Source organism: Microtus pennsylvanicus, chromosome 10 (assembly GCF_037038515.1).
Source record: "Microtus pennsylvanicus isolate mMicPen1 chromosome 10, mMicPen1.hap1, whole genome shotgun sequence".
Classification (NCBI taxonomy): Eukaryota; Metazoa; Chordata; class Mammalia; order Rodentia; family Cricetidae; genus Microtus; species Microtus pennsylvanicus.
In genome coordinates, this window is record NC_134588.1 from 91,353,179 (window position 1) to 91,371,529 (window position 18,351).

General features: G+C 40.6%; 1 protein-coding gene across 1 annotated transcript; it reads right to left on the reverse strand.

The window, feature by feature from the left end:
- Nucleotides 1-3,626: 3,626 nt before the first annotated feature.
- On the reverse strand, nucleotides 3,627-11,835 carry LOC142858162 (intelectin-1a-like). The gene is made up of 7 exons (XM_075987358.1): nucleotides 11,778-11,835; nucleotides 10,351-10,443; nucleotides 9,477-9,724; nucleotides 8,997-9,155; nucleotides 8,149-8,269; nucleotides 7,257-7,360; nucleotides 3,627-3,779 (listed from the first exon to the last, which is right to left on the reverse strand). The coding sequence occupies exons 1-7, from the start codon at nucleotides 11,833-11,835 to the stop codon at nucleotides 3,627-3,629; spliced, it is 936 nt and encodes a 311-aa protein (XP_075843473.1).
- Nucleotides 11,836-18,351: the final 6,516 nt, after the last annotated feature.

An 18,351-nucleotide genomic window follows, 5' to 3' on the forward strand; every position in this document is an offset into this window, starting at 1 on the left:
GGGTTTCCTGTGTGTAATCAATCAATCCCTCTAAGACTACAGGATAGGCCTTTACCGCCAGTGATTATTGAGCTGGTTGTTAGGACTGCTCTCTGGTTGCTCCGCATGGCTGCCATCTTCCTTGGCATGTACCCCATCTCCTAATCAGGTTCTAACCAAATCTAACCAATTTTATTAGATATAATTCATTTCAGCTTTGCTAGGTCTCACAGGTTATTCATGTTGTGCTCCAGAACCTTAGTGTTACAATGGCAACACCTGCTGGCCAACATCCTTATTACACCATAAAAATCTCAGTAGCCACCTGAACCTGCCACCTGAACACTGGCTCCACCTGCTGATCAATCAAGATTATTACACCTACCACAGTTTTTTGAGAATTTTAATGGAGGTAAATTATTTGATAATTAAATATTAGATTGATAAATAAATAATTTTTCTACACCAATTGTGGATAATATCACCATCCAGGAATTTAAAAACCTTTTCATTTCTACTATAGATGGAATTTTAGAAGAGATTTAGGACCTATCTGGGATGTATACATTCTTAACCATAGTTGCTATAGTCTGAAAATTCATATTGCATCCTTAAAATATGGTTTTATAAATTACAGGAATGAGAAACTTAGACTTATAGACTTTACAAACTGACACTGAGAAATTACCAAAAGGATTTATTCCATGGATGATAAATTAACAGGCAAAATTTATTCCATAGAACATGCAAATGTTCAAAAGGCAGAAAAGATTTATTTATATCAAATGGTTATGGAATGTTAGCAGATAGAACATGGGTTTCGGAAGGCAATTTGCAAGCTTTCCAGATAATCTCTAAGAATAAAAGTTATGATTGATGGCTAAAATTAAATCCTTAGAATCATATGTGAATGATGAAAACAAGAAGCTGAGTGATCTAATGAAATCACTGGAATCATTCTCTGTTCAGGAAGTTCAAACCTTACAGAAAGCAGTGAAAAGTAGATTTCAATATTTAGAAGAACTTGTTAAAACTGATAAAAAGAACATTGATGCTCAGACAAAGAGATTAGAGGGACTTAACATCACCAGTATCTCACAGAGTCAGAGATGACTTGCCAAGACTTGTAACTTCACCTGATATAATCTATCCTGTTACAATTCTGAAAAGGCAGCAAACATTAACTATCCAAAAGGATATACAGAGAGTAAATGGGAACATATACATACGAAAAATTTAAAAGATTTTAAGGAGGCAATAGTTTCTTATGGTACTCATTCAGCGAGGCAGTTGTTAAATACATGGTCTTCAAGAAATAGGATTACACCATGTGATTGGCTTCAGCTAGCCTTAGCAATTTTATAATATGGCCCTCAGTTACAATGAAGGAACTATTAAAAAGAGGAAGCTAAGGTCCCTGAACATCAAGGTAAAAATCAGAGAATATGAAGTTTCCCAAGATCAAATTTTTGGTGAGGGCCATTATGCTGATATAAATAGTCAAGCTACTAATAATGAACATGTTGTGTCTCTATGCCATACAGCAGCCTCAAATGCTTGGGACAGGATTCAAAAACTAGGAAAAGAATTGAGTTGTATACTAAAGTTATACAAGGCCCACAAGAACTCTTCTGTGACATTTTACAGAGATGAACTAAAACTGTTCATATAGGGGTATCAGATAAAGAAGCTAGATAAGTACTAATAGAATCTCTGGTTTTTGAAAATGCTAAATGAGAATGCAAAAAGATACTTGGGCCTTTAAAGATCAGATCAGCACCAATAGATGAGTGGATTTAACACACAGCCAATGGTGAGTCTCTTGACTAATGAGACCTGGGCAAGAGAGGCATTTTCCAAAGGCCTGAAGACACATCAACATGTGAATCTTTAAATTGTGGTAGAATAGGACATCTGAGAAGAAACTGAAGACAGGGAATTCCTAGAAATAATGTTTCTTCTGGGAATGACCCAAGTAGAAGGCCCCAACCTTCTTGACTATGTAGAAAATGTGGTGAAGGTCAACATTGGGCCAACAAATGTAGCTCAACAAGAGACAAACAAGGTAACTCTTCACCACTGGGAAGCTTCTTGGGGGACCTTTTACAGGCCCTCAAGTTGAATGTGGTCTAATCATTCCCAGTCAGTGTGGAGGACAATCTTCCCCAAAATAATTAGAAAATCAAGGGTCTATTGTAAAAAAGCATAATACTTGCTGAATGATAAAGTAGTTTTGGAGGATGAATCATAAGTTCCAGGAGGAACTAGAACATGTGTAATTGGCAGACTTCTATAAATGACCAAAGACCAAAGCTAAAATTACAAATAAATAACATCATAATTGAGGGATTATTAGACACAGGTAAAGCTGTGACTATTAATACTCCATAATCTTAGCATCTGAATTGGCCTCCTGAGAAGGTAGATGTTCAATTCCTTAGGATTGGAACCCTATCTCAGGTAAAACAAAACATGAGATGGGTTGAATGCACAGGGCTAGAAGGACAAAGAGGAAGGCTGAAGCCATCTGTGGCTAATGTAGTAGTGGTTCTATGGGGTCATGTTATACTGCAGCAATGGAATACCCAGATTATTATTCTTCAGATCTCTGAAACAGACCATAAACCAACTCATGTTTGTGGGAAGAATATTATAAGGCATTATTAAAAAAACAGTTTCTGACCATCCAGGCTGTACAAAAACAAGGCAAACAGCTCTCAAACTCTCAGAGGTACCAACAGTCCTATCCTTAAAATGGTTTTGTATTATGCCTAGAACTTTTGTATTATGCTCTATAGTAGAACTTGAAGTCAGGGATTGTGATGCCTCCAGAAGTTCCTTTATTGTAGAGGATTGTTTTATCTATCCTGATTTTTTTGTTTTTCCGTATGATGTTGAGTATTATTCTTTCAAGGTCTATGAGAAATTGTGTTGGGATTTTGATGGGGATCACATTAAATCTGTAGATTGCTTTTGGTAAGATTGTTATTTTATTATATTGATCCTACCTCGTGGCTTTTACCTCTCCTCCATCACGTCTGACTTCTTCTGTGTTCATCTGGGGACTCTGCCTTACTTCCTCCCAGCACTCTCTCTGTCCAGAAGTCCCTGCTATACCTCCTGCCTAGCTATTGGTCATTTAGTTTGTTATTAAACCACTCAAAGTAACATATCTTCACACAGTGTAAAGGAATATTCCACAACATTTTCCTGCTACTGAGTTTCCTCATCCAGTCTTAATATGAGGGGATGTGTCCTGGGAAGCCTGCCCTTTTCTGAATAGAAATGGAGGAGGATTGTATGTAGGGGAGAGCTGGATAAGAGAGGGACTGGGAGGAGAGGAGGGAGGAGAGGCTGCTGTCAGGATGGAATATATGAGAGAAGAATACATTTAAAAAAAGGGTTTTGCTGTATCAGGATTCCCAGTCCTAATAACCCAAAAGAATCAAACAGGGCAGCAGAAACCCTTTGGAAATCTCTTATGTCTGCCCAAAAGAATTCACAATGATACCCAAGCATGGAATAAACATAATTTATTCTCCTTTCCCATGTCATTAGCATTCTAGCTACTAGGCAATGTTTTTTTTTTTCTGTGTATGTGAGTCCACAGACTGGAGAAGATGTCTGGGTCCCACACCACAACGTTTTCAACGATAGAACAGAAGCACAGCTGCTTCAGTTATCTCCCGGCTACTGCTGTACCCACTGTGAGTTCCGTATCCATTCCAATCAAATGCAGAGAAGTCACCACACTGCAAGGGGTCACCTTCTGGGAAGTATCCTCCCCCACCAATGCAGTGCTGAAAAATAGGGGGAGGAAGTAGCAATGAGAGGTGTTCCGGTTTGAATATGAAGTTCCCTATCAAAAGGTGTTATATACTGAAGACCTGGTCCCCAGGATAAGTAACATTCAGAGGCAGCACTTTGGGGAAGGGACTAAATATGAGGACCCTGCCTTCTTCAGTTAGTTAATCACTAATGGAGTCACTGTTTTGGACTATTTGAAGATGGTGAAGCTGGGGATGGGGTGGGGTCACACTGAAGGAGTGAGTGGCATATTTTGAAGAGCATTTTCCTCTGGCCTTTCCTGGTCTTTCCTGACTCCTTGCCACTATGAAGTGATCTATCTTGCTCTGATATGACTTTCTTGCATGATATTTCTACTTCACTACCAATTTAAAAGCAATAGAGCCAAATGAACATAGGTTAAAATCTCAGAAATCATCAAGCTAACGAGGCCTTTTGTTTTAGTTAGGGTCACTATTACTGTGATAAAACACCACGATCAAAGCAGCTTGGGGAGAAAAGAATTTGACTCATACTTTCATATCACTGTTCATCATTGAAGAAACTCAGTGGAGTTCCTGGAGGCAGGAACTCATGCTGAGGCCACAGAGAAGTGCAGTTTTATGGCTTGCTCCCCATGGCTTGCTCTGTCTGTTTTCTTACAGAACTCAGGGCCACCAGCCTAGATCGGCACCACAATGGACTGGGACTCCTTCAATTGGCAATAAGCACATGCTCTGCAGGCTTGCCTACAGCCTGATCTTATGGAACAATTTCTTAATTGCTTTTCCCTTATCTCAGATGACTACAGCTTGCATCACGTTGTCATAGGTCTAGCCAGCACACTTCCTTCCATATATTGCTTCTCTCTGGTGTTTATCACAGAAGCAAAAACTGACTAATATAGCTAATGAGTTCAGAGACATCTCAGCCAAGTTCAGTGTGACTCTTTGTCCCTCATCAGACTCTCTCTTTTGGCAGTATTGACCTATTTGAACCACAACCCCCACTTCCATTGGTTTTAGTGGCATCGTTATCTCTTTCTACCTTTCTTTCAACTTCTCTGAACCTTTGTTCTCAGGTTCTCAGTCAAGACTTTTTCATCATTGATTCCTTAAGTGCTACTTCTCAGAGGGATACATTTACAACACTCATACTTTGTGTTATCCCTTTAGCTTTTGTTATGAACAATTCATTGAAGGTTTAAAATCCTTTTCTCCAATCCAGGTGTTTCTTAAGTTTAAGACTTAAAGATTGGACGGCCAATTAGAATCACTACTCAGGGTCTTCACTTTCCACATGGCAACAAACAAACAAACAAAAGCACAATTACTTACAACCACACATAACTTAAAAATGGGGATTTTTGTTGGGAAATTCTTTGATAGTTTTGTCATTGTGAACATCATAGTCTGGGCTTACACAAGCTAGAATGACTATGATGCTTGTTGACAATTCAAATCTTGTGGGACCACCATCACATGCAAAGTTCATCAATGACCAAAGCATGTAACATTGGGGCTGGAGAGATAGTTCTGTGTTTAAGAGCACTTGCTCCTGTTGCAATTGACCAGGTTTGGGTCCTAGAACTCATATGGGGCTCACAACCATTGTAACTCCAATTCTAGGGTATAGAATGCCCTCTTCTGGCTCAAGGTTTAAACATCTTATGACACTACCAGAGAACCAAATTTAAGATCCCAGCTTCCTTATCAGATCCCAGCACTCAATCAAAAGACTTTATCTTCAGTTTCCAGGGATCCACTGTGTCCTTTTGAACTCTGTGATCGGTTGAATACACATGCACACACATACAAATGAGTTCAAATAAGTGTTTTAGAAATCCAGCATCATATGACTATATATTCCTACTTGATCACAAACATATTCAGCATCCAGACATCTTGGCTTACCATATGATGTTTACCTCCTCATATGCAAACTATGGAATTATTCAAAATGACTTCTCATAACATTCTCTGTGTTAAATTATTAATAAATTTAAAATATTTGGAACTTATTAGTGTCCACCCTTGCTCCAAATATCCACCACATTTCATCAGACTCTCATTTGGACAATGGAAGCCATCTTAATGCTTATTTCCTTATGCTTAGATTTTCCCCCAAGAGAATCTGTCATCGCTAGGCCACAGTGTCATTTCTGCAAAAAAAAAAAAAAGAATTCTCTGAGGAGTGGGTGGGGGATGGGAAGAGAGGTAGGTGGAGGGAGCAGGAAGTACGGAGGGAGAGGAAACTGGGATTGGTATGTAAAATAAAATAAGAATGCTTAAGTCAATCTTATGTACCCATAAAACATTTAAGTGGTGCTCACCCTTATACAGTCCAATAACCACTGGTGTGATGTAAAGGTTGTTTCCTGATCTTTTCATTAACATTGGACATTTCCAAAATGAGTTCTTCCTGTATCCCACATCCATTTTACATACTGAAATAGAAGCAGCTTGATACACTCTTAACACCACATGCTCTCCCCATTTCATCATTCCACATCACAGTCCCACGGTCCACCTTGACAAAAAGATGTCTCATCTTGACCAGGTAAAGGACACACTAATGACCGAGGAATGAATGGATACTGAGATCTTCAGGATCACCTTCCAAGAGCTGACAACCCTTTGCTCAGATTGTTAGTTTAAGGAGGTCTGGATCCCAAAAGAACATGCTATATTTCTTTTTGAGACAGGGTCTTACTATGTAGGTCTTATTAGCCTGGAACTCACTATGTAGACCAGGAAGACCCCAAACTCACAGAGATCTGCCTGTCTCTACCACTTGAGTGCTGGGATTAAAGATGTGTACCACCATGTTTGGCCAGAACTTGCTAACTTGTTACAGCTTTCCCTATGGCCAATGTGCCTTTGCCACAAATTATTAGAAAGAAAACAAAACACTATGAATCCAATTATCACAGGCTCAGGGAGGCATCAGATTGCTGCAGTGGATCTTAGTGCACCTGCCTTGGCACTTAGTTGCTATGCCAACATCCAACAAGAGAAATTCTTTGTGATAGGGAGGAGAATGACCTGGGTGAGATGTCCAGGACTCTCCTAATCACTACTTAACACAATGAAAATCTGTATAAACACTGGAAAAGGTTAGATAGAATTTGTTTTACACTAAAAGCTAAATCCTGGATGGGGAGTGACTCTCTAACAATCTCAGCCCCAAAGGCTCCCACAGGACTTCCTGAATGCAAGTGTCATCCTGACTCGAGGTAGCAAGTGTTTTATTCTAAAAGCTAAACAGTCACAGTTCATTAAAAGTTTGTAATGTTGACTCTGGTTTTCAACAAGACAGAATATCTGTATCTACAAAGAAGCTCTAGTTCCTGAGACCAATGTGAGGAAAATGTCACATGTTCATAAAGGTGCACACACTAACATGGCAGTCTCCCATACTCAGTATTCACAGATACACACAGGCAACTTAAATCTTATTCATGTACTTCTTTGGTCACTACACAGACTCACAAACTTGGTGTTACATCCAGTGACCTTCATCCCAGCACACAAGGCGTTGGCTGCTCCATCATTATTAAACACTCTGAATTGGACGTATCCTGCAGTGAATTCATCTGAAAACAAAAGACAGGAAACAGCATTCAAGGAAAATTCCAGAAATAGCTGTGAGACCAGGGTTTGGTAGTGCCAGGATATACAGCCTAAAATATCAGATCCGTTAGGGAAGCCTTACCTACTCCTGTTTACAAACCACAAGAGCCAATTGTTAAAAAGGTCCTCGTCTGCCAGAGCTTGGATGGAGAAATTTCTGATATGGCAAGGACTCTACTGAATATCTCCCAGGCTTTGTCACAGCAGTTGGCAAGTGCATTCATTTTGGCCCTGTTCACATTGACATTGCTAACTTTTCTTTAAAGCCTTACATTCTAAGAATAAATAAGAAGAGCTTTAAATTATACAGAACAGGCTTAGCATTCATAAAGGACATGTGTCATGCTTGTATTTATATCAAACAACATGTCAGTCACCCCTCAAAACAAAAATAAAACACTATTTTTTTTCCTGTTGTTCAGCCCTGTGCACATGCACCTGGTCTGTTTCTAAGAAACCTCTGACTGATAATGAGGTTGCCAAGAGTAGATTCCTGAACCATGCTTCCCCAATGCAAATGCCAACTCTCTTGCTTATGCCCTGTGATCTCAGGCAACTTCATGGACTTCAGTGCTCCAGTCTCCTAATCTGTAAAATGGGTTAGTGATAGTTGAGAGCCCAAGGGCAATAAACTGAATGAAGCAAAACACAAACTCTCACAGAAGAGAAGCAGGCTGTGGTGGATGGTAAATGACTGCTACTTATCACAACTGAGTGTCCTGCAAGGGATTCAGTAGCATGAGAGACTCACTCTGGTCACTGGGGGAGTAATAAGAGGATGTCTTCTGAGCATCACCGAAATCATAGAGCACAGGTATTGCTGGACCATTATCAGTAGAACACTTCCCTCCATTATTTTTCACCGGGTACTTCTACAAGGAACAAAAGAATCTGTTGTAATAAGTGCAGCGGGCCACTTCCCGCCACCTGGCTAGCTTTACCTGAAATAATTACACAGAAACTGTATTCTTTTAAACACTGCTTGGCCCATTAGTTTTAGCCTCTTTTTGGCTAATTCTTATATCTTGATTAACCCATTTCTAATAATCTGTGTAGCACCATGAGGTGGTGCCTTACCAGGAAGGATCTTAACCTGCGTCCGTCTTGGAGAGGAGAATCATGGTGACTCTGCCTCACTTCCCTTCTTCCCAGCATTCTTTTCTGTCTACTCCGCCTACCTAATTTTCTGTCTATCAAAGGCCAAGCAGTTTCTTTATTAATTAACCAATGAAAGCAACAGATAGACAAATGACCCACCTCCATCAAGAATCCACTAGGTAAGGATGGCGGCATTGGCACTCACAAGAACATTACCATCTACAGAGAAGTAACTGTATCTGGGATTGTTTCCCAACTACTCAGATAAGAAGGAATCCTTTCTTTTGTCTATGTCTCTCTGAAACTCTAGACCCCTCCCTCTTCTTATCTTCTCTTCAGTCCCCCTTCCTACTCTCTTTTCCACATACCCCTACTCTTTGCTATTCTTGGCTCATTGCTCTTTAGAATAAGGGAAATATTGAACACAGCCCACTGAACCTCAAACACCTGCCTTTCTCTCCATACCCATGAAAAGCAGCCTCAGTCAGCAGTCTTGAGTACCTGGTACAGGTCGAACAGATTATGACTTATGTTCTGCAGGAAGCCACTATAGGTGCGGTACCTCAGCAGGGAGCTGTTCCTCCAATTTTTCAGGGGGCTATTGTTGGGCACATGCCAGATGCCCAGGTTCTCAGCCTGGATGTCGAAGTAGCCAGGGTTCTGGAAAGCAACCAACACTGAGCCTGACCAGACCAGGAGATTTCACTAAGCAAAAGACCCTCATGTACAATCTCCAGTAGAGCTGATATCTCTGGGCTCCAGGTGGACAGAGGGACAGCCGTGCTCAGATGCCCCCATTTGCAACGGCAGTGGTCCCACCACCACCACCTACTTACCGAGAACCCTGCTTGGAAGGATTCAAGGTAAGTACTTTTCACTTCTTCGCCCATGTTGAAGGACAACCTTCCCACCCTCTCCATGGCTTGCTTGAGCTACACTCGCATCCTCACGCTTTCCCAAGTGGCTACAGAGTGTACCAACCTTGTAGTCATCACTTGTGGCCCCCTCTGCAGTCCCAAAGGTGTTGTAGTTGGCCCAGTTGCCATCCCCCTCTGGGTAGTCTGCTCTGTTGCCTTGCTGACTGGACCAGCGATCGCCCACTGTGCACTTCCCACGCATGTTGTTCTCGTGCACACTGGCCACCAGGGTCCATCCACCACCAGCAGTGGTCATGTCACAGAAGGTCTGGTAGATGACGCCGTTCTTTGTGTGGAGGAAGTAGAGGCCATCTGTAGAGAAAACCAGTCCACAGTCCTCCTGTTTTCAGGTTCAGTGTCTATTTCTGCTTTTGGAATGGCTCTAAGATCTACCTGCAATACCTGCACATAGATGTACATGTTCCCAAACATAGACACGTGCATCTATGTAATAATAATGATAATAATAATAAATCTTTTAAAAGTAAATTGACTCTTCTACACATATGAGCTATGAAGCATGCTCAGATACTCAGATGAGGTAACAAGAATTGACAGGTTCATAGATGTAGGAAACAGAGCAGCAGCTCACAGGAAATACAGGAATTTGTTACTTGGTGGCTACAGAATTTCTATTCAAGAAATGAAAACTTTCTGGAAATGGATAGTGGTGATTCATTCCATTGTGAAAGTTTTTATGGCCCCTGAAAATCCTTAAAATGGGTTAAGTGTCAATTTTTAACCACTATGTATATTTTGTAACATTTTCTATATATAAATAAAGCTGTTCCAGAGGACAAAACCTGATTTCCTATCTGGGTTATGTGCCTGCATTTCTGAGACAGGGTCTCCCCAGGTTGATTTGGAGATTTCAGTCCTTCACCATAGGCTCCCAAGTATTAGGATCACAGTGTTCTCTTTAAATGTTCATCACTCACCTCGTGCCCCAGTGACCTCCTGTTTGATTTCCTTGCAGCTTCTGAACAGAGAGAAAGACACAGGATTGGCCCAGCTGTTGGTGTCCAGGTTCCCTTTAACAAGAGAAGATGCAGAGTTTCACACTCATGGGACACCCATCCTCCCCTGTCATTCATCCTAAACTCATTCCATGACTTCTAAAAGATGACATCTGAGAATCAGCAAGATTTCTAACTAGGAAGAAAGACAAAAGATTTGAAGGTGTGGAGAACTTGGTGTCTAAAGTCCTGAAAAAGAAAAATAAAGTGACGTTCAACTTTGCAGGTGGGAAAAATGCAGGGAGCCTAATGTGCCTGGAGCATGGGTCGTGAGGTAGACAGTGCAGAGAGTTGACCAAGAGACCATGGAATAAAAAAGCCTTGTGATCTTCCCTCAAAGTCATCTGAGAACCTAGAAGTGTAGAAGCAAATAAGAACATTGGGGCGAGAGCTGCTCAGGTGTAAGTAGCTCCATGTTTCCCAGTCAAGTATTTTTGGATTGTATTTACTGTGTCAAGCTTCAGCTCCCTATTGCCTCATATCAAGCTGAAAAAAGACTGCCGTGTGGAGATCAAGTAAGATGGCATTTAGGGACTTGTCTTTTTCCTTAAAACTACAGTGAAGAGGAATTACATATTTTAAAATAATGTTGAGTTCTTGTAAAGAGCAGACTTGAAGAAAACATTCTTCTGGAACAAATAAGACTGAGCACTTGGCACTGAAACCCCAGAGCAAAGATCCCAAGCATAGGGAGTGAGTAGGATGGGACAGTTCTTACAGCAGTTCCCCTAGAGCTACAAGTACGGAATCTGGACCAGGACTTACCTTGACAATCTCATTGCCACTGGCCAATTCCTTCAAGAGGCAATCAGTACCCAGTCTATATCTCATGGACTGTGTTGTATTTACATGTCCAGGAAAACACACACACACACACACACACACACACACACACACACACACGGGGAGAGAGAGAGAGAAACACACATGTGTGTGTATATATACACACAATTAAACAAATAGAGGCATTTAGTTTTGTAGAATGTGTGAATGAGGATAACTGGGAAAGATTAGAAGGAGAAAAAGGAATAGGAAAACAATACAATTATATTTAATTTTGATTTTCATTAAAGGAATGATTGGTCAAGCTGTGGTGATACACATCTTTAATCATAGCACTCTGGTAACAGAGGCAGGTAGATCTCTAAATTTATGGCCAACCTGGTCTACAGATGGAGTTCCAGGACAGTCAGGGCTACACAGAAAAACCCTGTCTCAAACAAACAATAACAAATGTATAATCCCTCGTTCTCAGAGACCCAGGACATGGAAGCAACCCCATCTAGTATTGATTTCCTTTTAAACTAGAGGGTGATCTGAGGAATCTGGGGTCCTGTATTAGTACTCACCTGAACTGCAATTTCTGGTGACCACAATGAAAAACATCAGGAAACCAAACTTTATCATGGTCATCTAGAGAAAGGAAAGAAGAAGGTCACTCTCTATCCAGACCATCTTTATCCTCATTATAGTCTCAGCTCCTGTCTAGTCCCACTTAAAGGCTTCTTCCTTTCCTTTAAACCCCTCGCATCTCTGGGTCCTAAAGCAGACCTGAACTGGAGTCTACTTTCCTTCTTCCACTGACAAAAACTACCTTCCCCTCCATACCTGGCCAGAAACTCAGAGTTGCCTGCTGAGTTGAGGTAAGCTTCTCTCTCCTTTGCAGAGTGTCTAGTGTGGTCCAGGTGACGCTCTTGTCCTTTTATGGGAAGAGCCTGGTGTAAATAGCCCAGACTTTATTAGGCTCCCCCTTTCCTGGCAGGATGCCGCTGCAGGGGCAACTTTTATTTACTAAAGGAAAATTCTTTGTATAGTGATGACTCATGGGATTAAAGGCTCAAAAAGACATATGTAGAAATATCATGTTCTAGCACTATTAACTAGGTTTGGAAATTTTACTGAACTGTGTATTTTCCAAAAAGGAAATAGATGAGGAGACATTGCAACATTTGGCGCCCATTTGAACTTTTTATGTGTGTCTTTCTTGGAATATTAAAAACAACAAATACTAAAAAATGACAAATATTTATAATTACCCTCATTGGGGGAAGTTTACAATGTATCAAAGAATACATTTCATGTAGCCCAGCTTGGCCTCCATCTTACTGTTTAGGTGAAGATATCCTTGAGTTCCTGATTCTCTTTATTTCACCGCCCAAGTGCTGGGATTATAGACACACAACATAAAATCTGACTATAAAAAGAAAAGTTTAATAACAAAATAATAAAATAATAATTTAAGAATGAATATAAACCTTTAGTCTGCATAAATTGAGTTCCATATAACCCTCACTCTTTGTCCTTGATTTTCTCATAATTACCACACACTCGTGAAATTTTACAATAGACTGAATTTGGGATGAAGTCACTAGACATCCCCCCTGAAGATGCTTTGAGCTTCCTCTATCCCCACCTTTTTTTCTCCAGTTCTCAGATACCACTTTGTTCTATAATGGAATGAACTGCCTTTTCCTTAGCAATGAAGCATCCTTAGTACAAAGTTTTATTATATATTAGCCATAATACTGCAATCCTTTGGGAGTCACCTTTTTGCTAAGCTTATATTTATATCTTTGTTATTCAAAGGACTGATTTATACAATGTAACTCAGATAGGTTGGTAGAATAAAGTGAAACAGAGGCATGTAGCTCAGCTGGTAAAACGTTTGCCTTGTATGCATGAGCTCTAGGTTTAATCCCTAGCATCATGTAAACTAGGTATGGTGGGACATGCCTGATCCCTACCCTTTGGAAGTGCAAGTAGGAGGATCAGAAATTTAACATTATCCTCTACAACATAGTCAGATTGGAGGCCAGCCTCTGGTACACAAGAACCTAGAAACAAAACAAATGAACTGTTCACACATAAATAAAATCTGTACCTCTTTTAGTGGATAAATTCAAGGTCATTTTCATCTACATTTTGAGTTGGAAGTCACCCTGGGCAATAGAAGACCCTGTCTGTACTACTTTATTTTATTGGTTCCTAGATTGCTGCTGTAAGAATGAGTCTTCAAGCCGGGTGGTGGTGGCACACGCCTTTAATCCCAGCACTCGGGAGGCAGAGGCAGGCGGATCTCTGTGAGTTCGAGACCAGCCTGGTTTACAAGAGCTAGTTCCAGGACAGGCTCCAAAACCACAGAGAAACCCTGTCTCGAAAAAAAAAAAAAGAATGAGTCTTCAGCAGCTCAGCAATTGAAGGGGAGCCATGGAGTCTCTGACTAGTTTCTCAGTTGATCTTTCTATCTGACGAAAAAGGGAAATACACACAGACATACACACACACACACACACACACACACACACACACACACACACCTCCTGGGTCTATCATTTTCTATATCCTCTTCATTCTTTTAAACACCCTTTCTGGATTCCCTACACCATACTCATTACAGAGAGGATTTTCTGCATAACGCAAAGATATCGTTACTACATAATCACCATCAAAACATTTTTCTGAAACAAAGTCAACCCCAATACATTTCTTAAGCACATCTCTTTGCATTTCCTGAGAAACCCACACTTAGTCAAACACTTATTATTTAGACTTCTCACAGATCAGGAGCCCGTCATCCATAACTGTGTAAATAGGCAGTAACTCTTATAATTGCCAAGAAAACAGGTTACTTGCTTCACTTTTCACATTTAAAACCCTGTCCAGTTATCTTAAGTAACCATCCAATTCTTTATTCTTTATTTTCTACTTACACAAAGCTGGTCGTTTAAAGCTTTGTTTTAGCTATGTCACATACCAAAAGCCGTGAACACATTTCCCAATATCAAGAAGCACTTGCGTTAACTTCTGAGATTCAATTGTTTTCCTAATTATTAACCTAAACTTCTTAAGTAAAACTCTTAAGTCCTAGCCTCATCACACTCCCCAGTTCCTATCTTCTGCCCTATGCAGCCCGTGTTTATCAGGGATGGAGGCAACACTATATCCTACTTTTACCTATATTAATTTTCCCACCAAACTAACCTGCATTATAATCCCTTACTACATTTGTAAAAAGCCCTCAATCATCAAAATTCTATTAAGCTAACACTATTATTGTATAAAATCATTACTTCAATTAAACAGTACAGCTTAGGAAGAAAGCATCTTCATAATCCACAGGTAAAATTCTCAGTAGAATGGGATATTTCCATGCGATAATCACACTACATTAAAGGCAGTGAGGATCTCCCTCACCCATTCATAGCATGCCAGATACCAGAGAAAAATGATATCAGCAAACATGTAAAGGCATAGCGGTAACAAGAGACATTCTGGAACCAAGCACTTGGGTCCTTTCCTACCCAAGATTCACCCATCAGGGCCTTGCGGTGTGATGAGCTTACTCCTAAAGCTCAATTTCCACCTGCTGCTCTTCTGACATATCCACCACTAGATGTATCTTTTTTCTTTTTATTTATTCTTTTCTCATGCAATATATCCCAATGGCAGCCTCCTCTCCTTCTCTCTTCTCAGTCTCCACTTCCCACATCCCTTCCCCCAGATTCTCCTCCATTCCCTTCTTGTTATGTTGTGTTCAGTTGCTATCCCTGGGAGGTTTGTTCTTTTTTAAAGAGGAAATAGAGGGGGAGTAGATTTGGGGGAGAGGAGAGGTTGGGGTGATCTGGGAGGAGTGGAGGTAGGGAAAACTGTGGTTGGGATGTTTTGTATGAGAGAAAAATCTATTTTCAATAAAAATTTAAAATGTAAGACTATCAGGACTGGAGAGATGATTCAGCAGTTAAGAGAGCATGCCACTGTTGGGGAAAGGGGCTTGTTGGTTCCCGGCCACCTGGCTAGCTTAGACCCAAAATAATCACACAGAAATCGTATTAATTAAATCACTGCTTGGCCCATTAGCTTTAGCTTCTTATTGGGTAACTCTTATATTAATTTAACCCATTTCTATTAATTTATATATTGCCACATAGCTGTGGCTTACCGGGTAAAATTCCCAGTGTCTATCTCTGGCCACTCCACCCCTTCTCTCTCACTCGACCCTTCTTTCTCCTAGCATTCACTTTAGTTTTCTCTGCCTAGCTCTGTTCTTTTGCCCTATCACAGGCCAAGGCATTTTCTTTATTCATTAACCAATAAAAGCAACACATAGCCAGAAGGACCTCCCATACCATGTCACTTTTCCAGAGAACCTGAGTTTAATTCCCAGCACCCATGTCTGGTGGGTCCAACACCAGTGACCTCCATGGATACGCATGCCCATGTGCATACACAGACACCCACACACAATTAAAAATGAAATAAAAAGTAAACATATCACTTCATTAAATAAGAACTCTAGAAAGAGAAGAGTTTCCAGGCTCAACTGACATATTAGTTTGTTTATGTCTTCAAGACCATAGGCTTTTTCTGTTGCCTTCTTTCTTCACCTATGACTACATTCAAAGTAGCTGCTGCTGTTCCATGTATTGCCACAAAACAAGGGAGAATGGATCCTCTCTTTCTACAGATCTTTTTCATGAGCGAGAAAGAATTTCCTAGGAGCTTTTTCATGACTTCCCCATTGACCACAAATGGGTTCTGTAGTGCAACAATTCTTCTTTGGGGAACAGTAAGATTAAGGGGCCTAAACACTGTCAACTGATTTTCCTACAGTTCTGTAGATCAGAATCCAGATGAGTATATCAACAAGGTTCTTCTCTGCTAACCTTGTAGACAACCACCTTCTCACTGTGTTTTCTTATCATAGTCTTTCATTTCTCTGTGTGTATTCCTGATGCCTCCCTCTGGGCTCAGATTTCTTCGTCTTTAAAATAGACTATCTGTATTGAATTAAGAGCTGTCATAATTATCTGTTTTTCATTGGAGAATATTATTTAAAGATGTGTTACATTTGTTTATGCTGTGGAACATTTGTTTAATGATGTAAAGATGTGTTGCATTCTTTTATGTTGCATTTGTTTAATTTTGTGAGACTGTGTTACTTTGTCTAAAACACCTGATGGTCTAACAAAGAGCTGAACAATCAATAACAAGGCAGGAGAAAGGATAGGTAAGGCTGGAAGGCAGAGAGAATAAATAAAGGGAGACATCTGTGAGGAAAAGAAGAAGGAGCAAGAGAAGGAGAAGGACATAAGGGGCCAGTCACCAGCAATGGAGTAAGAAGGAAAGATATACAGAAATAGTAAAAGGTAAAATCCCAGAGGCAAAATGTAAGCAGGACAATTTAAGCTAAGGAAAGGTGGCTAGCAACAAACCAAACCAGGACCAGGCATTCATAAGTAAGAAAAAGTCTCTGTGTATTTATCTGGGAGCTGGGTGGCAGGCTACTCAAAGAGCAAAAGAGTAAAGAGTAATTAAACAACAAACAGCTACACTTAATCACTATCTTAAAAAAAAACCTCATCTCCAAACATAAACAATCTGAGGCACTGAACAAGGACTTCCACATGAAAATACCACAATTCACCTCCCTTATAGCAATTCCTGTAATAACAACTGGCAGGGCGTGAAACACCTGCCTTAAGACTATGACCTGGCCATGGGCCAGATGCTGGACAGCAAAATTTCGGCCTCCATTTTGAGCATCTTAACTCTTGTTTCTAGTATTGACTGACTCCAATCTCTCTCCACACAACTGTTTTATCTTTAAGCACAGTGGCTGCACCTCAATCTACTGCTATTTCGACTGTTGATTGTCACTCTGCAGTTACTGCACAGCTTCTCTGGCAGCTACCTGGCAGCTCAAGCCTCAGCCTGACAGGAATTCTTTTCCTGCAGGCACTGGCTCTGCCACTTCTACTAAAGTCAGTTTTAAATAAATTTCTATCATTGTATTTATAAATAAAACACAAGATTCCAAACCTAGGTGAAACACACTAGTTCAGAGAGGTTGAGTAGCATCTAGCTAACCTTCTCTCCTTGTCATTGCCTCCCAAAGAGAGCCTATTCCTCAACTCTGCCAAAACAGGAAAAGCAAAGACCCTCAAGACCCCTCCTACTCCTGCCAGGGCATCTCTTTGTCTCTTCCCGGTGCCCTCCAATGCTCTATGATTACTCTCTGTCAATTAGCTGCTAACCCAGTCTCCTGACCTAAGGATAATTTTATTTAACTAATGCAAATGCAAACTCTGGGTTAACAGCGGGATCAAATATCCCCCAACACCACACTGCTGCCACCAAGGATCCTTATAAAACACAAGGCTTAGCTAAGATTGATGGCCCATAACTGTAATTCTGGCATTTGGGAGGTAGAGACTCAAGGATAAAGTATTCAAGATCATCTTGGTCTATATTGTGAGTTGAAAGCCAGCCTGAGCTATAGGACAAAAATCCCTATCTGAAAAAAGCAACACACACAGACACTTTTATTCATTTATTTCAGTGTGTGTGTGTGTGTGTGTGTGTGTGTGTGTGTGTGTGTGAGTGTACATGTATGGAAGGCAGAGGACAGCTTAGAAAAGTCAGTTTTCTCCTTCCTCCATGTGGATTCTGGGCATTAAACTCAGGTTTGGTGGTGAGTGTCTTTACCCACTGAATCATCTTATTGGCTCTGTCTATTTTAATTATTAAGACAGGAACTCTCCCTGAACCTGGAACTTGCCCATGTAGCTAGACTGCTTGTCCAGCAAGACCAAGGGATCCACCATCTCTGCATTCTCAGAGATGTGAGTCAGGTACATACTACTGTACTCAATTTTTATGTGTGTTCTGGGGATCCAAACTTATGCTTGCACAGTAAAACAGCTAAACTTGGCTGTCAACTTGACTACATCTGGAATCAGCTACAACTGAAGCAGCTGGGCATGCTTGTGATGGATGTTCTTGATTGGATCATTTGCGGTGAGAAACACACCTTAAACCTAGACCACACCTCTGCTTGCAGCCTTAAAAAGGATATGGAAGAAGGAAGCTTTTGCTTTTTGCCTGCTTGTCTTCTTTCCTGCTGGTGAGTTTGTATAGCCTGTT